At 41.3% G+C, this 26,513-nt stretch overlaps 1 protein-coding gene across 1 annotated transcript in view; it reads left to right on the top strand.

Annotated features, from left to right (window-relative positions):
* Positions 1–21,126: 21,126 nt before the first annotated feature.
* Positions 21,127–26,513, top strand: part of LOC124712534 (cuticle protein CP14.6-like) — a 36,923-nt gene continuing 31,536 nt past the window's right edge. The window contains exon 1 of the mRNA XM_047242844.1: positions 21,127–21,165. Within this exon, the coding sequence (XP_047098800.1) occupies positions 21,151–21,165 (15 nt within the window). The 5' untranslated portion in view covers positions 21,127–21,150. The remainder of the gene's footprint in view (positions 21,166–26,513) is intronic.

Genomic DNA, 26,513 nt, shown 5'->3' with positions numbered 1-26,513 from the left:
TAAAAAGTCTTTATTATTACACACGTGTTAGATTTTCGGTTCTGATTATATCATATACCGAAAATTCATGATCTATAAAGATGAAGTCTCAAAAATCAAGAATTATTCTTCCTATAACCGTAATAGTTTCAACGATAGGATTATATATAATTAAACTTGAAGTTAAATGTATTTTATAATTATAAGGAATTCGTGTAAGAAGCGACTGCGTTAAAACGCTTTATAATATAACTTTGAGCTGAAACACATTAGCAATATCCAGAGTAAAGATTCACACAAATTTAGGAAGAAACTAGCTCATCTGACAGAAAAACCTATATGTAAACTGTGAGAATAGGTATGAGAAATTCGGCATACGGCAGATCAAATAAAGCAATGTGTATAGAATCTCACAAAATCAAGGTTATATGTTCACAAAAGATTGAGACAGTAAACGAAGGCTCTTAACCAAAATGTGGCTTGCTGGCTAAGTAGCAAAATAGAAATATAAATGTGCAAGACTCAGTCCTAGGATCTAATCTCTCCTGTATTACTTCTTTTACCTTTGGGAATTATTTAAGAATGTAGAATGAAGTAAATTGCATGGTGGTTGACAGCCCTCATGTAACTGGGTGGTTAAGACAGTTCAGAGCAAACCGAAGGAGCACAAGCACGTGTAATAGAGACTTGTAGTTTGCGTTCTTTCAATAAAACTATACCTTACTTAGCCAGAAACGAAAATATGTTGCGGGTTTGAAAAATGCAAAAGAAAGTAAATGACAAACGTAAAATAGCTTCTACAACGGAAAATGTGAGAGTTTCTGGGAAATTATGAAACGAACTGGGGACAAAGTATGGTAGGCTTCGAAAATTTGATAATACGAACAGATCAAACTACAAGAAAAATAAGGAAACGAATAGCGAGGTCTTCGATGAATACTGTATGGATATTTGCGTAGTTGAAGCAATGAACAACACTAGTTTCTAAAGAAAATAATGACTTTCCAAACGTAATGGCCAATATGATAAGTAAAGTTGAACGAGGTGTAATGGAAGGTGTCTGATGATGTTGGTGCTTAAATTTTGGTACAAAGGTGGACTAAAAAAAGGAATTTGATCAATTACCAGTAGAATCTGCTTCATTTGGAAGAAGGAAAGGATCCTAGAATAATGGAAGGAGTCTGTCATCTGCCCTATACTAAAGAAGGGAGACCCAATGAGATGTAGAAACTATAGAGGAATCACACTACTACATACAGCTTATAAGATCTTGACATGTTGTTACTATACCCACTAACACCACACGTGGAGAAAGTACTATCTCCGGCGTTGCTGCAACCAGTACCTGTGTCACATAAAGAGCGCGAAGAGACAACCACGTCTTCATGGTACCAAACATCTAAAATTACTGAAAGTTAGTTACCAAGTGTCAGGAGACACCCGTCTTAGCGCTCTGAAATATTCCTCGTTATTTAGCGCAAATATCAACACAAAGGGAAATTACGCTCTTTTCCCGACATAAGGACACGTCCCTTCGTCGCTCATACCAGTGCACTGAAGTAAACGAACAAGTGGTTGGAGAACATGTTATTTCGTAACATCCAGTGGGGTAAAAGGTATCCTGTGAACACGCAGACCTAGCAAAGATACGCAGCGCTAATTGTGCATAACGCGGCGAAGATTCTAAGGTGTGTTCTCTTCTCTCTCAACGCTAATTGATACTGGTCCCGAGTTACTCGTCTCAGCGAAGCGCAGAACATCGCTTTCCTTGCTCATGTATGATTCAGTTACATTGAAATGATTCTGGTGGGAGACTAGCGTTGAGTATGTACGAGGATTCTCTTGTTGTGTCGACATCTTCACTCTTTTTGGAGACATCTATTCTCTGACAGCAGAAGTTGCACAGAGTCACCAAACTACTGTAAGTAGTCAAATGATGTCTCCTCGAAAAGAGAATGTGTGGTTAAATGCGGAGCTCATCTCGTTCGGAGAACATCCAAACTCATCGGGTTTCCATTTACCACATTTTGTCGGTGAGAAACATCGCTTCTGTCTCGTGATGTGATGCGACATGTAGCTTCCGGTGTCAATGTCGGTTTATACATCACTGTCGAAACACAGAATGTACGGTGGTGTAAAACATGGCATCAAAACGATAACGGAAATATAACACACAAGAGTCCTCTAGTGGTCTTCTTCCTCTACAGTTTTATTGAAACGACTTGCTTCCATTTAACAATACGTCCATATTTAGTGGCAGCTTCTCGTCGAACGTAAAATTTGCTGTGTGTTTTTGTCTACTACGAAAGACGCTGTTCCCCATTGATATTTCATGCGTTTTAAGTAAATGGAACAGCTACGTGCACGAGAATTTATTGACTGACACTAACTTTGAATGCTCTCAAACTGAAAGTCGGCTGGAACCATGACGACTTCATTTATTATCGTAGGGATTATTAGTTGGACGTTTACAAGACATTCACAAAATTAGGTATGCTCTGACTATTACTAAACTTCGCCACACATACATGTCCATAACGAGTCAGACAATTTCACATTTATCACAAATCTCACTTGCAATGATCGGTACTTCTAACTGAAAAGAGCTCTAACCAATGCTTAATGTACACGTATAAACAAAAAGGTACACAGAATCAGGAGATATCGCTTGAGTAAAACACAGCACAGTTGTTAACGAGCAGAGAAGTTCATGTATGTGTGAAAGGCATTAGCTACAGTACTAGACCAGGAACATGATACAAGACATCGAATGTTCAACCTAAATGGAAATAACTTGGATATTACACTAGGTTAGATTTACTTTCATTCCAATTGATCCGTAGTGAGGAGGTCTTCCAGAATGTAGAACATGTCAGAAAAACAATATTACATGACAAATATTTACAACTGAAACAAATAAGCTAATGTACTTTCCACAGGTACAAGTGGAATGATCATCATTTTTTAATGAACACTATATGAAAGAATCATTTTACAAATACAAATGCACTGAATTTAAAATAAAATAGATTTTATTTATAAGGAATAAACATATAATAGAACTCCTATAATACTTATTTACCATGAACACATTACTGCACTGAAATGGTGCAAAAGTTAGTTTGTACTAACACACACACATTTACAATGAACACATTACTAAATTGAAATTGTGCAGAAGTTATATATATATATATATATATATATATATATATATATATATATATATATACTCCTGGAAATGGAAAAAAGAACACATTGACACCGGTGTGTCAGACCCACCATACTTGCTCCGGACACTGTGAGAGGGCTGTACAAGCAATGATCACACGCACGGCACAGCGGACACACCAGGAACCGCGGTGTTGGCCGTCGAATGGCGCTAGCTGCGCAGCATTTGTGCACCGCTGCCGTCAGTGTCAGCCAGTTTGCCGTGGCATACGGAGCTCCATAGCAGTCTTTAACACTGGTAGCATGCCGCGACAGCGTGGACGTGAACCGTATGTGCAGTTGACGGACTTTGAGCGAGGGCGTATAGTGGGCATGCGGGAGGCCGGGTGGACGTACCGCCGAATTGCTCAACACGTGGGGCGTGAGGTCTCCACAGTACATCGATGTTGTCGCCAGTGGTCGGCGGAAGGTGCACGTGCCCGTCGACCTGGGACCGGACCGCAGCGACGCACGGATGCACGCCAAGACCGTAGGATCCTACGCAGTGCCGTAGGGGACCGCACCGCCACTTCCCAGCAAATTAGGGACACTGTTGCTCCTGGGGAATCCGCGAGGACCACTCGCAACCGTCTCCATGAAGCTGGGCTACGGTCCCGCACACCGTTAGGCCGTCTTCCGCTCACGCCCCAACATCGTGCAGCCCGCCTCCAGTGGTGTCGCGACAGGCGTGAATGGAGGGACGAATGGAGACGTGTCGTCTTCAGCGATGAGAGTCGCTTCTGCCTTGGTGCCAATGATGGTCGTATGCGTGTTTGGCGCCGTGCAGGTGAGCGCCACAATCAGGACTGCATACGACCGAGGCACACAGGGCCAACACCCGGCATCATGGTGTGGGGAACGATCTCCTACACTGGCCGTAAACCACTGGTGATCGTCGAGGGGACACTGAATAGTGCACGGTACATCCAAACCGTCATCGAACCCATCGTTCTACCATTCCTAGACCGGCAAGGGAACTTGCTGTTCCAACAGGACACTGCACGTCCGCATGTATCCCGTGCCACCCAACGTGCTCTAGAAGGTGTAAGTCAACTACCCTGGCCAGCAAGATCTCCGGATCTGTCCCCCATTGAGCATGTTAGGGACTGGATGAAGCGTCGTCTCACGCGGTCTGCACGTCCAGCACGAACGCTGGTCCAACTGAGGCGCCAGGTGGAAATGGCATGGCAAGCCGTTCCACAGGACTACATCCAGCATCTCTACGATCGTCTCCATGGGAGAATAGCAGCCTGCATTGCTGCGAAAGGTGGATATACACTGTACTAGTGCCGACATTGTGCATGCTCTGTTGCCTGTGTCTATGTGCCTGTGGTTCTGTCAGTGTGATCATGTGATGTATCTGACCCCAGGAATGTGTCAATAAAGTTTCCCCTTCCTGGGACAATAAATTCACGGTGTTCTTATTTCAATTTTCAGGAGTATATATATATATATATATATATATATATATATATATATATATATATATATAGGATGGTCCATTGATCGTGACCGGGCCAAATATCTCACAAAATAGGTGGCAAACGAAAAAACTACAAAGACCGAAACTTGTGTAGCTTGAAGGGGGGAAAACAGATGGCGATATGATTGGCCCGCTAGATGGCGCTGCCATAGGTCAAATGGATATCAATTGCGGTTTTGAAATAGGAACCCCCATTTTTATTGCATATTCGTGTAGTTCGTAAAGAAATATGAATGTTTTAGCTAGACCACTTTTTTCGTTTTGTGATAGACGGCGCTGTAATAGTCACAAATATATGGATCACAATTTTAGACGAACAGTTGGGAACAAGTAGGTTTTTTAAATTAAAACATTGAACGTAGGTACGTTTGATCATGTTATTTAGGTTGTTCCAATGTGATACATGTACCTTTGGGAACTCATCATTTCTGAGAACACATGCTGTTAGAGCGTGATTACTTGCAAATACCACATTAATGCAATATGTGCTCAAAATTATGTCCGTCAACCTCAATGCATTTGGCATTACGTGTAACGACCTTCATCTCAACAGCGAGTAGTTTGCCTTCCGTAATGTTCGCACAATCACAGACAACGTGCTGCCGCATGTTGTCAGGCGTTGTCGGTAGATCACGATAGTACATATCGTTCAACTTTCCCCACAGAAAGAAATCCGGGGACGTCAGATCCGGCGAACGTGCGGGCCATGGCATGGTGCTTCGACGACCAATCCACCTGTCTTGAAGTATCCTATTCAATACCGCGCCAGTCGAAGTGGCCGTGCGGTTAAAGGCGCTGCAGTCTGGAACCGCAGGACCGGTACGGTCGCAGGTTCGAATCCTGCCTCGGGCATGGATGTTTGCGATGTCCTTAGGTTAGTTAGGTTTAACTAGTTATACGTTTTAGGGGACTAATGACCTCAGCAGTTGAGTCCCATAGTGTTCAGAGCCATTTTTTTTTTCAGTACCGTTTCATCCGCACGCGAGCTATGTGCCGGACATCGATCATGTTGGAAGTACATCGCCATACTGCCATGCAGTGAAACTTCTTGTAGTAACATCGGTAGAACATTATGTAAAAAATCAGCATACATTGCACCACTTAGATTGCCATCGATAAAATGTGGGCCAATTATCCTTCCTCCCATAATGCCGCACCATACATTAACACGCCAAGGTCGGTGATGTTAGACTTGTCGCAGCCATCGTGGATTTTCCGTTGCCCAATAGTGCATATTATGCCAGTTTACCTTACCGCTGTTGGTGAATGACGCTTAGTCGCTAAATAGAACGCGTGCAAAAAATCTGTCATCGTCCTGTAATTTCTCTTGTGCCCAGTGGCAGAACAGTACACGACGTTCAAAGTCGTCGCCATGCAATTCCTGCCGCATAGAATTATGGTACGGGTGCAATCGATGTTGATGTAGCATTTTCTACAGCGACGTTTTTGAGATTCCCGATTCTCGCGCAGTTTGTCTGCTACTGATGTGCGGATTAGCCGCGACAGCAGCTAAAACACCTACTTGGGTATCATCATTTGTTGTAGGTCGTGGTTGACCTTCCACATGTGGCTGAACACTTCCTCTTTCCTTAAATAACGTAACTATCCGGCGAACGGTCCGGACACTTGGATGATGTCGCCCATGATACCGAGCAGCATACATAGCACGCGCCCTTTGGGCATTTTGATCACAATAGCCACACATCAACACGATATCAACCTTTTCCGCAACTGGTAAACGGTCCATTTTAAAACGTGTAATGTATCACGAAGCAAATACCGTCTGCTCAGGCGGAATGTTACGTGATACCACGTAGTTACACGTTTGTGACTATTACAGCGCTATCTATCACAAAGCGAAAAAAGTGGTCCAAGAAAAACATTCATTTTTCTTTACGTATTACACGAATATGTAATAAAAAATGGGAATTCCTATTTAAAAAAACGCAGTTGATATCCGTTTGACCTATGGAAGCGCCATCTAGTGGGCCAACCATAGCGCCATCTGGTTTCCCCCTTCAAGTTAGACGAGTTTCGTTCTTTGTAGTTTTTTTCGTTTGATGCTTATTTCGTGAGATATTTGGCCCGGCCACTATCAATGGACCACCCTTATATGTAAAAATCAGTTGGTTCTACTGAGAAATTCATCAATGGAGTAGAAAGAGTTGGTCACCAATAAATCCTTTAGGCTTCTCTTAAACTGAATTTCATTGGTCATTAAGCTTTATATGGCTGCTGGAAAGTTACTGAAAATGTGTGTTGCTGCATAATGCACACCCTTTTGCTCTAGAGTAAGAGACTTTAAATCCTTGTGAATATTATTCTTATTTCTACTATTTATTCCATGAATTGGGTTGTTGGTTTGAAAAAGTGATACATTTTAATGACAAATTTCATTAAGGAAAAAATATATTGGGAAGCAGTAGTTAGTATCCCTAGTTCCCTAAACAGACCTGCAGGACGTTCTTGAGTTCACACCACATGTAACTCTTACTATACGTTTTTTTGCCTCGAAAACTTTAGTTTGGCTTGATGAATTACCCCAAAAAGTAATCCCATATGACATTATGGAATGAAAGTAAGTATAGCATGCCAGCTTTTTCATTTTTATATCACCTATGTCTGACACAATTCGAATTGCAAATAGAGATTTGTTAAGACGCTTCAGCAGTTCCGTGCTGTGCTCCTCCGAGTTTAATTTATTATCAAGCTGTAATTCCAAGAATTTAACACTGTCCACTTTTTCCATCTTCTTGTCATCGTATGTTAGGCTTATACTAGTGGACACCCATTACAAGTTCTAAACTGCATGTAGTGGGTTTTTTCAAAGTTTAGTGACAAAGAATTGGCTAGGAACCAGTGATTAATGTCCATAAATATTTTGTTAGCCAATCTTTCTAAGACTACACTTGATTTGCTATTTATTACAATGTTTGTATCATCGGCAAACAAAACGAAATTGGCATTGGTAATGTTACTGATAAAGGTCATTTATATACAGAAGAAAAAGTAAGGCCCCTAAAATGGAATCTTGTGGCATCCCACATGTAATTATTTCCCAGTTGGATGATGCCTGCCCGCATCTCGTGGTCGTGCGGTAGCGTTCTCGCTTCCCACGCCCGGGTTCCCGGGTTCGATTCCCGGCGGGGTCAGGGATTTTCTCTGCCTCGTGATGGCTGGGTGTTGTGTGATGTCCTTAGGTTAGTTAGGTTTAATTAGTTCTAAGTTCTTGGGGACTGATGACCATAGATGTTAAGTCCCATAGTGCTCAGAGCCATTTTTTTGATGATGCCTGATAGCTAATACGTGTCTCTTTACTAATAACGCCCTTTGTTTCCTGCCAGAGATATAAGTTTCAACCATTTTGCAGCGTTTCCTGTTACACCATAATATTCTAATTTACTTAAAAGGATATTGTGATTTACACAGTCAAATGCCTTTGACGGATCACGAAATATACCAGTTGCCTGCAATTTTTTGTCTAATGAATTATGCACATTTTCACTGTAAGTGTAGATAGCCTTCTCAATATCAGAACCCTTTAGAATTCCGAACTGTGACTTTGACAGCATGTTATTAGAGATAAGATAGTTATAAAACTGATTTTACATTATTTTTTCTAAAATTTTTGAGATTTCTGGCAAAACTTAAATTGGACGGAAATTTCATGCTATTTCTTTATCTCCCTTCTTAAACAGTAGCTTAACTTCTGCATATTTCAACCATTCAGGAAATATTCCACTGATAAACGACTGGTTACACAGATAGATTAATATGTTACTTAACACATAATTACATTATTTAATTAACTTCGTTGATATTTCATCATACCCACTAGATGCTTTTGATTTTAAAGATTTTGCGATGGGTATTATTTCTGCTGGGGCAGTGAGAGCCATATTCTCGTTATGGAAGTTACTTGAAATGTCTGGTCTGTGGTATTACATAGCAGCATCTACAGAACCTGACAACCACATTTTTTCCGTAACAGTTATAAAATGTTTGTTAAAAAGTTCTGCAACACTATACATTTCTGTCACCAATGTATCATTTACCCTTAATGAAGCTGTTTAGGATTGACAGATACAGTTTTCTTTTTGTTTTACAAGATACCCATATGCCTTAAGTAATCAATGGTTTCTTTGTAGACTTTACTCTAACCCTGGTTGGTTTTGGGGGAAAACATTGTACATATAAGGGAAGCACTTTATTAGCAAAACTGTTATATTTTTCATTCATGTCATGAGCACTGTAATCATCAGTCCAGTGAATGTCTCTGAGGAGTGTCCTGAAATAATCAATTTTTGAATTCTTGATTACCCCCTTGAGCTCAGATTTAACAGATTTTATTTCTTGTTCAGTATTAACATCTAACAGAAGGAACTGCATGTCATAGTCTGAGAGGCCATTGACTATTGGTCTTGTAATGTAATTTTGTTCATCGGACTTTTCTATAAAGATATTATCAATGGCTGTTTCTGAGCAATTGGCTAGCCTAGTCGGGAACTTTACAGTGGTAATTAAGTTGAATGATAGTGTTGCTAACGCAAAAACGTCTTATTGGGAGAGTCTTTAGGGAAATCTACATTGAAATCACCAGTACAGCTTCAAGGTGGTTTGTGAACAGATTAAAGTTACCTGCAGGTGCTTGATATACACTTAATATTATGAAGGATTTTTTGTGTAATTCTAGTTTTGTTGCACATGCTTCCATATGCTATTCTAGGCAAAATTTATGAATGTCGATATTCTTAAATTTATGACAGTTCCTGATGAATGTGGCAACTCCTCCTTTCTCCATTTCTGCTCTACAAAAGTGAGATGCTGACTTAAACCCTGTAACACTTAAAAGTTCTATACCCTTGCTCACATGATGTTCAGAGAGGCAGATTATGTCAGGTGGGTTTGAAGACAAATTCATCTATGCAGATAATTAATTCATTAGTTTTATTTCTCAGTCCTCGAATATTTTGGTGCAATAAAGGTAGCTGACATCTCACATTGGGTAGATTGAACTATCTGCCGACTGTTGAATATTCTTAACCAATAGCTGTGTATGCTGATGTAATAAGCTAAAATGATGGTTTGTTCTTGTTTCCTTCTCAAACCAAAGGTTTGTCTCAGTCCTAACCTCTCTTAAAATTTGTTTTCTTTCTGTCTTCTCTACCTTAAAAAAATCTTTTCTGAACCTTATAACCACTGGTATTTTGTCACTCATGACAGTGCCTCCCCCCTTTAAATTTCCTTCTGTTTTCCGAGCCAGTTTACCTTTCCCTTTCCTGTTGAGGTGAAGGCCATGTCTAGTATAATCCCATCTATTGTGAGAATCAACACGAACCACACCAATGTGTGACCCTGCACCCGACATAAGCAGCCGTTCCAGCTCTAAATTAACTCTCTTGACAGAAGAGTTCAAATGAGGTCAGTCTACCCAGGATCTCTGTCAATACTATGCCCCACCCACTATAACCATGGTGTCTTCCATAGTGAAATCATTGCAAAGTGATCCTAAATACTCTGTCACCTGCTCCAGACCAGCACTTGGTTTAAAAAATTGGTGACCAGGTATTCTGATCCTAGTTCATCCTGCAAAAGTTGGCCAACACCTCTTACATGGGAAGTACCTAACAACAACACTTTCTTTCTCTTTACTGATTTCCCTACATTCTTACTTTTCAATTTGCTGCTGAAAGTTTGTTGTGCCCTGTCTACACCTGCAGCTGCTTGAGGCGCACCAGCTTCTAACTGAAGCAACAGGTCAAATCAATTCTCCACATTCACCACGAAGCTGTCAGACAAAGTTCTAGTCCTGTTCCTCCTGTTGCCTCTGGCCACTTCCCACCTCTCTTTACCCTTCTCCCTCCTTAACATGTCAAGATCTCCCCTGACCTTGTCTAACTCAGCCTGAAGGGCGGCAATATTCCCCTCCTGTTCTAATATCTTCCTATCTATGTCTCCAGTAAGCATAACACAGTGTCTAACGTTAATAACATCCACAAAAGATTTATGAATTAGATCCAGCAGCGATTGAAAAAAAAAATTGTTCGTTGACGCTATTGTTCTCAACTGCAAAGTATGGTCTCCAAAAAAAATGTTCAAATGTGTATGAAATCTTATGGGACTTAACTGCTAAGGTCATCAGTCCCTAATCTTACATATTACTTAACTTAAATTATCCTAAGGACAAACACACACACCCATGCCATTGGAGGAGTCGAACCTCCGCCGGGACCAGTCGCAAAGTCCATGACTGCAGCCCCTAGACCGCTCGGCTAATCCCGCGAGGCTATGGTCTCCAAACATGAGTAAACTAACGTAACCGCTAGATCCCTTGAGGAATCGAGTACTGTCGAAATAAATGTGAATGGCATTGACGTATAATTTACAAAAGATACACTAGATACACTATGTGATCAAAAGTTTCCGGGGACTCCCAAAAATACACGTTTCTCTTATAAGGTGCATTGGGCTGTTACGTACTGCCAGGTACTCCATATCAGCGACGTCAGTACTCATTAGACATCGTGACAGAGCAGAAAGAGGCGCTCCACGGAACTCACGGACTTAGAACATGGTCAGGTGACTAGGTGTAACTTATGTAATACGTCTGTATGCGGGATTTCCACTCTCCTAAAAATGCCTAGGGCCAATGTTTTCGATGTGATAGTGAAGTGGAAACATGAAGGGACACGTGCAGCACAAAACCGTACGGGCCCACCTCCTCTGTTGACTGACAGAGACGGCCTACAGTTGAAGAGGGTCGTAATGTGTAACAGACAGACAACTATCCAGACCATCACACATGTATTCCAAACTGCATCAGGATCCACTGCAAGTACTATGACAGTTAGGCGGGACGTGTGAAAACTTGGATTTCATGCTCGAGCCGCTGCTCATAAGCCACACATCATGCCGGTAAATGCCAAACGATGCCTCCCTTCGTATAAGGAGCGTAAACATTAGACGATTGAACAGTGGAAAAAAAGTTTTATGGAGTGACAAATCACGGTACACAACGTGGCGATCCGATGGCAGGGTGTGGGTATGGCGAATGTCAGGTGAACTCATCTGCCAGCGTGTGTAGTACCGATAGTAAAATTCGGAGGCGGTGGTGTTATGGTGTGGTCGTGTTTTACATGGAGGGGGTTGCATCCCTTGTTGTTTTGAGTGACACTCTCACTGCACAGGCCTACATTGATGTTTTAAGCACCTTCTTGCTTCCCACTATTGAAGAGCCATTCGGGGATGGCGATTGCATTTTTCAACACGATTGAGTACCTTTTCATAATGCACGACCTGTGATGGGGTAGTTACACGACAATAACATCTCTGTAATGGACTGGCCTGCACAGAGTCCTTACCCGAATCCTATAGGACACCTTTGGGATGTTTTGGAACGCCGACTTCGTGTGAGGCCTTACCGACCGACATCGATACCTCTCCTCAGTGCAGCAGTCCTTGAAGAATGGGCTGCTATTTCCCAAGAATCCTTCCAGCACCTGATTGAAAGTATGCCTGTGAGAGTGGAAGCTGTCATCAAGGCTAAGGGTGGTCAACACCATAGTGAATACCAGCCTTTAAGAGAAAGTAGGATGTCAGACGCTGCACAGAAGAGCTACATTTCTGTATCCACCCTTCCGAGCACTGAAAATGATGTCCGTTGCTGATAGAGACGAGACATTAATTCCTGTGAGTCAAATTAATGACAAAGTTTCAGTTACAGATAACCATGTAGTAATATGCTGTTCTGTTTTTTATCTTCTTCATCATCTCCCTCAACCATTAGACCAGTTGATGCAACGATACATCTTGACCAGTCCATCTCTTCTTTGGTTTACCAATGTTTATCGATGTACTGTAGCAATTGTTTCAGGATACGTTCAACGCCAATTATTTCGATTTGTTCTTTCCTTAACTTTTATTTTAACATAAAATTCCTTCATTATTTGTCATGGTCCCATTTTTAATCAATCTTGTTACGCCATAGTCTGTTGTCAAATATCTCATCTCGGCAGCCTAGAATACGCTACATATTCTAGAGTTCAAAGTATAGTTTTTCACTTCAATGTCGTCCACTTCGTAAAATTTTAGCATTGTTGCATTATTAATTGTTCCTTACAGTTTTTTAGGGTACCACGCATCACATTGAACGTCGCAATCCTATTTTTATGTATTCATTTCGTCGCGACATGATTGTCGCATCCCAAGAATCTGAAGATATTAACTTGATCAATAGCTTTGTTTTCCATTATGAATATACATTTTAAAGGCTGAGAGCCCTGAAGCACCATCAACTTGTTTTTACTTGTCGAAATACCTGTTGCTTTGCTAGTACGTATAGTTTATATAGTGCTCTCTGTAAGTTACATTTGTTGTCGGCAACTGGAATCATGTTATCAGTAAACATAAAGCGTTTTCAACAATTTCTTTCTTTGAATCTGTCTTCTATATGGCTCTGAGCACTATGGACTTAACTTCTGAGGTCATAAGTCCCCTAGAACTTAGAACTACTTAAACCTAACTAACCTAAGGACATCACACACATCCATACCCGAGGCAGGATTCGAACCTGCGACCGTAGCGGTCGCGCGGTTCCAGACTGTTGGGCCTAGAACTGCTCTGCTACTCAGGCTAGCAGTCCTCTATATCAAATTTCATAATCCGTTTATACCATTCCGTCACAATATCGTCAACATGTAAATTATAGAGTACCGATGGAATGCACACTGGTCTGAACTCTTTATTAATATTTCCTTGGGACCTATTTGCAGATTCTAGCTATAAATTGATCTTTGATCTATTTCGGATAGCTTCAATGAGATATAGTGGTGTCCCTCTTTTTCTATGATACTCCAAAGTTTTCCTCTGGGCACACTGCAAAAGGCTTTAACATAGTCTGCAAAGATTTTAAATTATTTTCTCTTCTTTTTTATGTGTTTTATTTTAATGAGAAAATATAGCTTTAGCAGGCCTTCCTTTCCGAACACCAGTTTATTCTCCGAATAATGTGATATTTACCATGTGTCTCATTCTCTTTACTGCTATTGACACAAGTATTTTGTATTACGTATTTAAGCGACTTAGTCCTCTAATTTCCATTGTTATTGATGCTCTTCTGAAAATAAGAATTACTGTTGGTTTCTTCTATTACATTAGTAATTTTCTTTGCTGTCAGCACTGATTTACAAAATATAGAGCCTGTGCTAGCTTCTTACGGTAGGTATTTGCAAAGTTCTCTATTCAGATTGTCAGTTCCTTGAGGTCTTCGGATTTTCCAGCTTAGTAAGGTGTCTTGAAATTTCTTAAAATCTATTTTCTCATTTTCCGCAAGACATAGCTTCATTTCTTCTACTTCCTCATTCTCCTTTTATTCCGATCGCCGATTTTTAGACAACATTTTTTTCCATTTGTTATTAAATGATGTTATTGTTAAACATCTCCCGAATATCCAGGTAAACTCGTGAATCCGTCTGCTCTAGTAAAATTTATTTTCTGTTCGTGGTGAATTTAAATTTACAAAGTTTCTAGAAGTTTTTCCATTCTGATTAACTGCAGATTCTCCGTTTATTCCGATTAGGTCTTTACTGGGCTGTTTTCCTGTTCTAGCATTTATATCTCCTCGTGTGACAATATAGTCTTTCTTATTTATGGAATCAAGGACACTTTACAGGCTCTTCTAAAATTTATCAGATTCACTCTTTCTTCTTCCTTGTGGGTCATAAGCTAATGTAGTACTCTTACATCCTGAAGCTATTTTAAATCTGTGTGTTAAAACTGTTTCATTTACCCAGCCGTAGGATGTTACCCTGCTTTTCCGGAGCTTATGATAAGTCCGTCTAGAGAACGTCAGTCGTGCTCCCCAACCACAGAAATGAAGTGATTGTTTTTTAAGCTGCTGGGCTGTGGGCCACTCGATGCTGAATCTGCCAATGAGGTTGTGCTGTACTTAATGCAAATGGGTGATGATGATGATGACGTGACTCGCTTGGGTGGTGGAAACGTAACTAAGTCTAAATCCGAAGTTAGCTATTTTTGCGAAAAACCCAGACAGTGAAAGAAATTTCAGTGCGGCAGGGAACCTTATCTCGGAAAGACGAAGCAGACTCGATCCGAAACGAGTAGATGATATACTAACAATTCATTGTAATTACAATGCTAATAAAGTATAGTAAGGATTTCTGATTTTTAGATGGTAACTAACATATATAAAATTGAATCAATAAAGGAGATGATGTTATACAGAAACTTAATTTTTTCACTCTGAGACCGACCACCATTACAGAAGGTGGTAGTTCCTTAACTTTTCTTTGGAACTTTTAACTGTTTCAAAATTATGTAGTCGTCTAAAGCAAGCTCTTTTCTCTTGTGGGTCTTAACGAGGTCGCGATTACACGCTACCATACAGAAATATACGTCTACAGCATAACTAAATGGATGTTCGGTTAGTTTCAACAACGTGCAACGTGGTCGGGGTGCCAGCGGGGGGGGGGGGGGGGGGGGGGGTCAGGATAACTCTAACTTACGGGCACACAGGCGCCTCTTTCGACCTCAACCTGGCCGGCCCACCAACGACCGAGACGTGAAATAATTGTACAATGTGTTATTATCTTTGTCGATATTCGACTTTCTAGGGCTCATCTGCTATGCTTGTCGTCTTTGCGTATGAAAGACGACAATCTGTGCACGTTATTGGTGTTTGTTAATATTGCCGTTAATTTTTAAAAGGATTTTTCCCCTTTCTTCGGTGAAGAACTGCTGAGCATCTGCCGAATATTCACAGGTTTTTGATACCCATTATTAATAATTTTGTTATGATAATTTTCTGCTTTACCCTAATCTTGAATTTGTCTTACTGTCTTTAAACCTACATGTGGATTGGGGTGCAAGGTCACAAGTTAAGTCAAAGTCTTACAATAAACGGTTGTATCTGATTACTACAGAGAGGTAAACACAAGTTTAGTTTACCAGATCTATTCGTACCGAAAAGGGTTCTCTTTATCGCAAATAAGTAAAACGTGTAGCAGTGCCTGTTCTTAATTTTATAAAACGTAGGAATCTTTCGACAATATTAATCGATTTTTCTAACTGCAAGCACCGGCAGGACAGGACGACTGCTCAGGTGCAAAATTCAGATGCCTCTTTGTTCATTTCTGGAACCATAAACTGGCAGACGGTACCCAGAAATGACAGAGATTGTACGCTCGCATTCTATTTTGGAGATTACTGTGCTTGCTGTTACTTCAGCAGAAAAATTCGTTGTCGCTATTTTCCAGCTGCATTATCGTGATATTTTAGCTCTTTGATTTAACATTTGAAGGCAGAAAACTTCAATTATCCGTGCATCTGACGCGTGGCAGGATTATCTGATCCCTGGCCGTAGGACTGTAAAAAAGTGAACAGCCGGCTAATAATGGGGCATTACCTTGAGCAATTTCAAGCAAGTTTCTGGCACAGCTCATGGAGATGACTAGCGCGGTCTTTGGCGGCCTACCGGTGAGTGGGGAACGATGCCCTCCAAGGACCTTATATATTACGGCGTGCGCATCGGAGGGCACTAGTTCTCCAGGCACCTCCAGAAGAAATGGCGGTCATCAGGGTGAGTCACCGGGATATATTCTGGTCCTTGTGTAATAATTATTACTAGTAAAACCTGTCCGCTACTGTTGGTGTCGTAAATGCCTGAACAAAGGCCTGTCATTTTGCGTTTCAATGGACTGGTAGACCTGTAACACAATTTACATACTCCATTAGCAAATTTTTAATAAGTAAAAGTAATCATAGCAGGGCAAGTTGGTTTTTATTAACTCCTTTTTAAATTTTTTGTGACTTGTCGAAGAAATTTTACTGAGCGAATAGCAGAATTTTGCTAGAAACTCTACGTCAGCTTCATTATGTAACTGCGAAATAATTCCCGCTATAGTTAATGAAAAGAATAAAATAGGTTACATACGTAGGTCATAAATATAGTAAGCGGACAACTTTCTGAGTAGAGAGATTCATAAATGAATATCTGAAAGGTTCAGTCTGATGTCCATCATGTAAGTAAAAGACGCATTTAATACACAACAAGCAGTACTAGCACTTTTAGCAGATGTATGTCAATATACGGAATCAACAGAGAAATTCTAAATAACATGTGTAATCAAACTGGTGTCTTCAAAATTCTCTCTATGTTAATAACGACGGCAGCCTTAATTCTCACAGTAGCGACAGTATTTGCTGCCTAGACACTGAGGAAAATTTACTTTTGTGAAAAATAAATAAATAATTAAGTAAACACGTTTGAGAAATCGTGAAATGCTTCTGTTAAGTCACTTTATTTTGTGCTTTCTCAAGTCTAGGAGACAAACTACTCCATTTACTCATTTTTGTATTTTGTGTCATTACAAGTTGTGGACAGAAACTGGCATCCTACTGTTTTTACTACCACTGCTGTCCTGTAGAATTGTATTCTGTAGTAACCTACATTTCGTTGCAAGAAATTTGTAGTGAGGGTAATATGCTGTATTCACGCTGGATCATATTGTACAGAAATGCTAGTTCTGTCATTTCGTCACAGTATCAACAGTATATTCCCATTAGAAACACGTTTCAAACAATTCATTAGAATTTAATTTAGCGTAGACATTTGTGTACTATACTACTTTCAAAACTTTTGGTGGCTGATTTAGTAACAGACGACTCCTTTCACTCCATCAAAATTTTTTTATGGAATGTGTAACTTCATTAATATTACTACTATTGTTATTATTTAATGGATTTCTCCTTTTGCACGATACTGTTTTCTTGAGGTCAGTTTGAGCAACACGTTATCAGTAACCTGTGTGTTAACCGAGAGCCCCATGTACTGCTCTGCAGGTGTTCTGCACAAGTGTGACCTGCAGTCGCCATTACAGTGAAAGTAGCAGATAAGGTTCCTGTAGACTCTTCACAGTTTGTTTTGGGAAAATTCAGTTCTTGAAATTTGTACTGGGTCAACGTAGACATATATAACTTCCTACACAACTTTTACGTCGTCTGACATATACCTATATTTACTCATGTCCTGCGTTTAGGTTATCTGCAGATTATGGGTTGCACTTAGCAATGTTTATGAAAAATAGTTATTATTGGCACCAGACTTTCGCTACAAAACTTTGTCACTAATATGCAACCTCTGTTCGTTGCCTTGATTTCAATAAATGCTCAGTGGCCAAACGTATTAATGTCAGGCTGCCAATGATCAGGATTCTAACTTCTGCCGATCCTAGGATTTTTTGTGCCACTTGTCGCTTCTTTCACCTCCTGGAATCATTTTTTTTACTATAGAAAGCGTCAAGAAGTACTGTGGGTCTGTGTTTACGTCAGATTGTACTTGCCCCTGTAATTAGCCACGTAAATAGTTTCAAAGGACGAATGAAAGCAACGTCATGCAACTTCCAAAATGACCCTATGTAGTAAAGCTCTCCGGTGCTGAAACAAATCTCTGTATTGAGGATGACTTTGGTTTTTCTACACACTGGCCTATACATATAGCTCTGCTCTAGAATTAGTTTGATATGACTCGGTCTCTGAATAGGAGCCGCACATACACTACTGGCCATTAAAATTGCTACACCAAGAAGAAATGCAGATGGTAAACGGATATTCATTGGAAAAATATATTATACTAGATCTGACATGCGATTAAATTTTCACGCAATTTGGATGCATAGATCCTGAGAAATCAATACCCAGAACAACCACTTCTGGCCGTAATAACGGCCTTGATACGCCTGGGCATTCAGTCAAACAGAGCTTGGACGGCGTTTACAGGTACAGCAGCCCATGCAGCTTCAGCACGATACCACAGTTCATCAAGAGTAGTGACTGGCGTATTGTGACGAGCCAGTTGCTCGGCCACCATTGACCAGACGTTTTCAATTGGTTAGAGATCTGGAGAGTCTGCTGGCCAGGGCAGCAGTCGAACATTTTCTGTATCCAGAAAGGCCCGTACAGGAACTGCAACATGCAGTCGTGCATTATCCGGCTGAAATGTAGGGTTTCACAGGGATCGAATGAAGGGTAGAGCCACGCGTCGTAACACATCTGAAATGTAACGTCCACTGTTGAAAGTGCCGGCAATGCGAACAAGAGGTGACCGAGACGAGTAACCAATGGCACCCCGTACCATCACGCCGGGTGACACGCCAGAATGGCGATGACGAATACACGCTTCCAATGTGTGTTCATCGCGATGTCGCCAAACACGAATGTGACAATCGTGACGCTGTAAACAGAACCAGGATTCATCCGATAAAATGATGTTTTTCCATTCGTCCACCCAGGTTCGTCGTTGAGTACACCATCGCAGGCGCTCCTGTCTGTGATGCAGCGTCAAGGATATCCACAGCCATGGTCTCCGAGCTGATAGTCCATGCTGCTGCAAATGTTGTCGAACTGTTCGTGCAGATGGTTGTTGTCTTGCAATCGTCCCCATCTGTTGACTCAGGGATCGAGACGTGGCTGCACGATTCGTTACAGCCATGCGGATAAGATGCCTGTCATCTCGATTGCTAGTGATACAAGGCCATTGGAATCCAGCACGGCGTTCCGTATTACCCTCCTGAACCCACCGATTGCATATTCTGTTAACAGTCACTGGATCTCGACCAACGCGAGCAGCAATGTCGCGATACGATAAACCGCAATCGCAATGGGCTACACTCCGACCTTTAGCAAAGTCGGAAACGTGATGGTACGCATTTCTCCTCCTTACACGAGGCATCACAACGTTTCACCAGGCAACGCCGGTCAACTGCTGTTTGTGTATGAGAAATCGGCTGGAAACTTTCCTCATGTCAGCACGTTGTATGTGTCGCCACCGACGCCAACCTTGTGTGAATGCTCTGAAAAGCTAATCATTTGCATATCACAGCATCTCTTTCCTGTCGGTTAAATTTCGCGTCTGTAGCACGTCATCTTTGTGGTGTAGCAATTTTAATGGCCAGTAGTGCATTACCGAGCTCATACATATAATTGACTGCCATGACTTTCTTCAGCTGTGGAGAGTCACAGCATCACTCCTACGTGAATTGCCACGCTCAAGGTGATCAGTCTGCTAATTTCAGGTCTTGACATTTCATGCTACATGGAAAACGCATTTTTCGGAAGTAACTGAATTTTTTATTGGAGGTACATGGACGATACATTTAGCCTGTTATTTTAAGCATAATTTATCCTTTATTTTTATAGTCATCACGAGTATACTTCGGTTCAAACGTTTTTCGCTTACGATACTATCATATCTGATCTAAAGTTTTCCTGTATGTGCAATTTAGCCATTTACTGAGGAACGAAATGTTTTTAATACCACTATAATAAAGATGCAATGAGATATTTTAAGTATGTATAACCAAGTTAGTGGCTAGTATCTCTTATAAAAGTCATATCACATCAACATTCACTGGACATCAGAACATTTTGAGGGTACCATTTTCAACCAAATAACAGTTTCCAACCTTGGAGCCACGAGGAAGGCCGATTTGGAGAGTATGATGCAGTGGAAAATTACGTAACGATCACTTGTTTTGTTAGAACTCGTATCGCCCTCTGAGGTGTGAAACGATTGTAGAATGCATTGCTGTCACTGTCGATCTTCGATTTTGGAGGGCTGGTCTGCTGTGATTATCGTCTTGGTGTTCGAAAGAGGACAATATGGGCACCTTCTCAGTGTATAATAATAATGAAATTTCTGATGGTTTGAAAAAAATATCTTCCTACTTTCTTCGTGGGAAAATTCTGAGCAACTGTTGAATGTTTTTTTTTTTTTAATTTTGTGTGTGTAGGGCACCAGTTGAAGTCAAAGTCTTACAATAAGCCGTTGTATCTGATTACCACAAAGATGTAAAAGACAAAGTTTATCGAATAAGCTGTTCATACCTAGAAGAGTTTTCTATAACACAATTAAAAAGTGTAGTAGTGCGTGTTCTTCGGTACTGTTTATATATTTGTTTTTCTGCAAGTACCGGTACGATACGAAAACTGCTCTGGTGCGAAATTCAGATACCCAGTCATTCATTTCACGAGCCATAAACAGGCAGACGCTACCCAGCAGTGACACAGATTGTACCCTCGCATTCATTTTAGGGAAATACTGTGTTTGTTGTTGCTTAAGCAGAAATACACGCTATTGCTTTTTCGAGCTCCATTATCATGACACTTCACCTCTTCGATTTAACGTTTGGAAGCAGAAAACTTTTTTCTGTGCGTGGCAAGATTAGCTGGGTACAGCAGTAAGACCACAAGAAATTGAAGAGCCGCCTAGTAATGGATAATTATGTTGAGCAATTTCAAACAAGTTTCGAGCACAACGTCTTGTAAGACGACTAGCGCTGCCCATGCCTCCCTACCGGCGAGTGGGGGGGGGGACTGGTCGATTCCCTCCGAAGACCCTATATAATACAGCGCGCGCATCGTAGGTCACTAGTCCCCCAGTCCCCTAGAAGCCTCCAGCAGAAATGGATACCGGCAGGGTGAGTCACCCGTATATATGCTGGTTCTTTTGTGATAACATCGTTACGCAGTCTATCTGCTACTGTTACTGTCGTAGGTATTAGCACAGGACTGTCGTTTTGCATTTTAAAAGACTGGAGGACTTCGAACACAATTTACATATTCACTTATCACATTTTTACAAGTAACCTATGTCACAATCGTCAAGTTGGTTTATATTCGCTTCTTTTTGTTTTATTTTTGTGACCTGTCCAAGACATTTTACTAACTAAATTGCAGAATTTTGTTTGAAACTCTTTCTCAGTTTCATTATGCATCTATCAAATAATTCACGCTCTAGTTAACGAAAGGAATAAACAGGCTGTGCCAGGTAACTCATAAATGTAAACAGTGTATAACGTTATGAGAGGAGAGATTCATGAATGTATATCGACAAGATACGGTCTTATTTCTACAAATGTCCATCGTATAAATAAAAGACCAATTTCACGAACATCAAGGAGTCCTAGCACTTGGTGCAGGTGAGTGTTATAACCAATATCAGTACATGAACAGCAAGAGAAATATATGTAAAGAAATATGTGTATGAACATTCCCTCCCTGCTCACAAAAATAGCAACCTTAGACCTCACATTATAAATTACAACTCCAGTAATACGTCGTGGACAGTAGTTAATAGCCAGGTGAGAATATTTTGTGCCTAGACAGTGAGGAGAATTCATCTTTGTAAAAAAAAAAAAAAAAAAAAAGCAGCTGCATCCTGAAACGATACTATGAAGTCGATTTCATTTGAACTTTTCCAACTCGTGGAGAGAAACTTCTCAGTTTACTCATTTATGTTCCTTTTGTTATTAAGAGTTAGGGGGAAAGCAACAACCCTCTGTTCCTACAATAAGTACCATTCTGTAGTATTTGGTGTAACTTACTTATCGTTCCCAGAATGAGATTTTCACTCTGCAGCGGAGTGTGCGCTGATATGAAACTTCCTGGCAGATTAAAACTGCCTTTCGCGGGCGAGTGCTCTACCATCTGAACTACTGAAGCACGACTCACGCCCGGTCCTCACAGCTCTACTTCTGCCAGTATCTCGTCTCCTACCTTCCAAACTTTACAGAAGCTCTCCTGCAAACCTTGCAGAACTAGCACTCCTGAAAGAAAGGATACTGCCAGGAAGTTTCATATCAGCGCACACTCCGCTGCAGAGTGAAAATCTCATTCTGGAAACATCCCCCAGGCTGTGGCTAAGCCATGTCTCCGCAGTATCCTTTCTTTCAGGAGTGCTAGTTCTGCAAGGTTTGCAGGAGAGCTTCTGTAAAGTTTGGAAGGTAGGAAATGAGATACTGGCAGAAGTAGAGCTGTGAGGACCGGACGTGAGTCGTGCTTCGGTAGCTCAGATGGTAGAGCACTTGCCCGCGAAAGGCAAAGGTCCCGAGTTCGAGTCTCAGTCGGGCACACAGTTTTAATCTGCTAGGAAGTTTTACTTATCGTTGCAAGAAATTTGAAGTAAGGCTACTGTTTTAAGTTGACTCACGAGCATATTGTACAGCAAAGCTAGTTTGAGCACCTCATCATAGTATATGTATTCTCAGCAGCAACTCGCTTTAAATAGTTCATTAGAATTGAATTCAACCTAGGCATTCGTGAACAATGATGACTTGTTACTAACAGGCAATTTCTTTTTATTGATGCCGCTTTTTTCACCTCTGGAAATTATTTGTTATTGTGAAAAACATCAAGAACCATCGTGGTTCTGAGTTTGCTATAAACTGAAGAATCCCTTGTAATTGTCCACGTAGGTCGTTCCAATAGACAGATGAAAGCAACGGCATGCAACCTGCAATAAGAGCGTGTCTAGTGGAATTCTCCACTAGAGGATAACTTTATTTTACAGTTCACTAAACTAAACATTTATCTCTGCCCTGTAATTAGTTTGATTTAATGTAGCTGTCCATGCTACTCTATCCTCTGCGAGCCTATTCATCTCGGAATAACTTTCGCTACCCATATCCTTCTGAATCCGCTTACTGTATTCATCTCTTGCTCTCCCTCTACGATTTCTAACACCCACACTTTCCTCCAGTACTAAGTTGGTGATCTCCTGATGTCCCAGAAGTGTCCCATCGACCGATCGCTTCTTAAGGTCAAGTGGTGCCACAAATTTCTTGTCTCCCCAGTTATTATTCAGTACCTCTTCATTAGTTACGTGATCTACCGACCTAACTTTCAGCATTCTTTTGTGGCAGCACATTTCGAAAGCTTCTATTCTCTTTTTCTCTAAACTGTTTATCGTCCATTTTTCACCTCTATAGATGGTTACACTCGATACAAATAATTTTAGAAATGAATTCCTAACATTTAAATCTATTTTCGTTGTTAACAAATTTATCTTCTTCAGAAAAGCTCTTCATGCCATTGTTAGTCTTCATTTTATATCCCCTCTACTTCGGCCATCATCAGTTATTTTGCTGCCCTAATAGCAAAACTCGTCTTTTAATTCGACTGCATTCCATTATCCTTGTTTTGGTTTTGTTGATTTTCATCTTATATCTTCCTTCAAAAACAACGTCCGTTCCATTCAACTGCTCATCCAACTGCTTTGCTGTCTCTGGCAGAATTACAATGTTATCTGCAAACCTCAAAGTTTTTCTTTCTTTTCCCTTTCTTATTTCTTTCCCGTGAAGTTTAATTCCTACTACTTGTTCAACGTACAGATTGGATAACATCAGGGACAGGCTACGAACCTGTCTCACTCCCTGCTCAGTCACTGCTCCCTTTCATGTCCGTCGACTGGAGTAGTATTTATTCATTTATTGCTTACTTAGCCGGAACTGATTAGGGCCTAAGGCCATCTCCTACAGTTAACCCGGAACAGCACATAGCAAGGAAATTTTACAACAATAAATTCGCCAAACCCAAATACTACCGTTGGATTGCCATAGGGTACAGTCTGACTCATCACTCCATGTCACTCGTTTGCAGTCAGCCTCTGTCCAATGGCTTTGCTCTTTACACCACTCCAAGTGTCGCATAACAATGACTACAGAAATTCGTGGAGTATGAAGAGCTGGGCGAACACTGTGTCCCAGTCTATTTAACTTCTAACGCACAGTCATCGTGCCGACTGCTGGAAGCACTTTGGAACTCAGGGGTCATTCTTTCCACTGATTTCATACGATTTTTTACAACGACTCTTCACAATGCTCGGCGGTCCCTGTCCGTCAATACGTATAGTCCGCCTGTTTTTGGTTTAGCTGTTGCTGTACCTTCACGTTTCCACTTCACAGTCACACTACTAGCAGTCGTCATTCAAAAACTCAGTAATTCACGCGCTTTCAAATCTAAACTGATGAGTATCCTCGCGGGCCACTCCTTCCAGTCTGTCGATGATGATAATGATGAAGTTTGGTTTGTGGGGCGCTCAACTGCGAGGTTAGCAGCGCCCGTACAAATTCCGAACCTTTGCTTAGTTCAAACTCGCCACTTTCATGAATGATGATTAAATGAGGAGGACAACACAAACACTGAGTCATCTCGAGGTAGGAGAAAATCCCTGACCCCGCCGGGAATCGAACCCGGGACCCCGTGCTCGGGAAGCGAGAACGCGACCGCGAAACCACGAGCTGCGGACTCTAGTCTGTCCAGGAAACCCTTGAAAAGTTAAAGTGATCCCTACGTTATATTGTTGATTGCGCTTTTATAAACTTATAGTCTGTCGTCCTCTTAGGATTCATAAACATTTTATTTTATTTATTAATACTTTTCTGTCGTAATCTCATGTACTGACACGTTCTGTGGCTACGGACATTTGCTCCTCAGTTTGGTCCTATGCAACTAGACGTGTTAAAAAGAAAAAGAAAATATTAGCAGCTGTAGAAGGGTTTTAGATCTCCCTTACGATTTCTTACCCATGTCATAGCGAATGACTAGTCCACATAAGAAGTCAGTGAGCACTCCTGACGGACACATTCTGCTGTTACTGGTCCTCTACTTAAAACAGCGCCCGCCTCCTTTTATAGTGGCTGCCCCACATCTAATGGTCGGTTCTGCATTATATGGTGTGCACAGATTAACTTTATAGGGGAGTGTATAAGCGGTACATTTCATGTGCACTCGCATTTTGCCGTCATATCTGGGTGATGTGTGGCTGTGGTCGACTGATCTAGCTACAACACTTGCACTGTAGGTCGCGACTGATTGCTAGATGGAAATGATGGGTACTTCGTGGATGATGGGAGGCCGCTCTGAATTCCCGTCCCCCTCTTGGCGGCTCATATGTTGTCACCATCAGAGGTAGCTTAAGAGGTGCTCTGGCATCCCCAAGCAGCGTCCTTTTTCACAGGTTTCTTTTATTGAATGTTTTAGAGTCAAGTATCTTATACCTAGTACAGTGTGTAACATGGCCTCAATGGGAAACAGTCGCTTTTGACTGCTGGACAGTTGACTGCAATGGATACAGCTTCTCCACCGCTAAAACCTCTGGGGTTCCTCCGCCGTGAAGCTGCTGATCACCAAGGGTTTACCATCGCTGTTTTCGTCCGCTGAATTAGTGTTTGTACGATTTCCGTATTTGATTTCTCCGGTACTTACATTCCTGGAAATCATTCCCCTGTCTGAGACCTAGGGAACCGACGGATGAAAGGCTAACAGTCCGCGAGTTGTTACTGTTATATTGTACTATAATAATTATCATTACACTACTACTAGTTGAAATTACAGAACAAAGAATAATAGCAAAAGTTTAAATACTACTTACGACTGTATTAGGAATAATATTGCTCTACGTACGTGTGGTCTAGGGGTAGCGTCTTTGATTCATAATCAAAAACGTCTTCGGTCCCGGGTTCGATCCCCGCCACTGCCTAACTTTTGATAAATAATCAGCATTGGCGGCAGAAGACTTCCGGCATAAGAAGGCAGCCTCATTCTGCCAACGGCCTTGTCGAAGAGGGCGGAGGAGCGGATAGAGGTTCAGGGCACTATCTTGTCCTAGGGGTGGGAAATTGCCCCTAAAGGCGGAAGAATCAGCAATGATCAACGGCATGAGGATGCAGAAGGCAATGGAAAGCAACTGCATTAAAGACACGTAACGTGTATCCACAGGACATGTGGCCTGTAATTGAAGAGGTGTCATGATGATCTCTCCATTGGCAAAAGATTCCGGAATAATCCCCCATTCGGATCTCCGGGAGGGGACTGCCAAGAGGGAGGTTACCATGAGAATAAGATTGAATAATCAACGAAAGGGTAACCTTCTACGAGTCGGGGCGTGGAATGTCAGAAGCTTGAACGTGATAGGGAAACTGGAAAATCTGAAAAGGGAAATGCAGAGGCTCAATCTAGATATAGTAGGGGTCAGTGAAGTGAAGTG

This window comes from Schistocerca piceifrons, chromosome 8, assembly GCF_021461385.2.
Source record: "Schistocerca piceifrons isolate TAMUIC-IGC-003096 chromosome 8, iqSchPice1.1, whole genome shotgun sequence".
NCBI classification, from domain to species: domain Eukaryota; kingdom Metazoa; phylum Arthropoda; class Insecta; order Orthoptera; family Acrididae; genus Schistocerca; species Schistocerca piceifrons.
The sequence above is the reverse complement of the archived record's forward strand: the minus strand, read 5'-3'. Positions and strand labels throughout refer to the sequence as shown.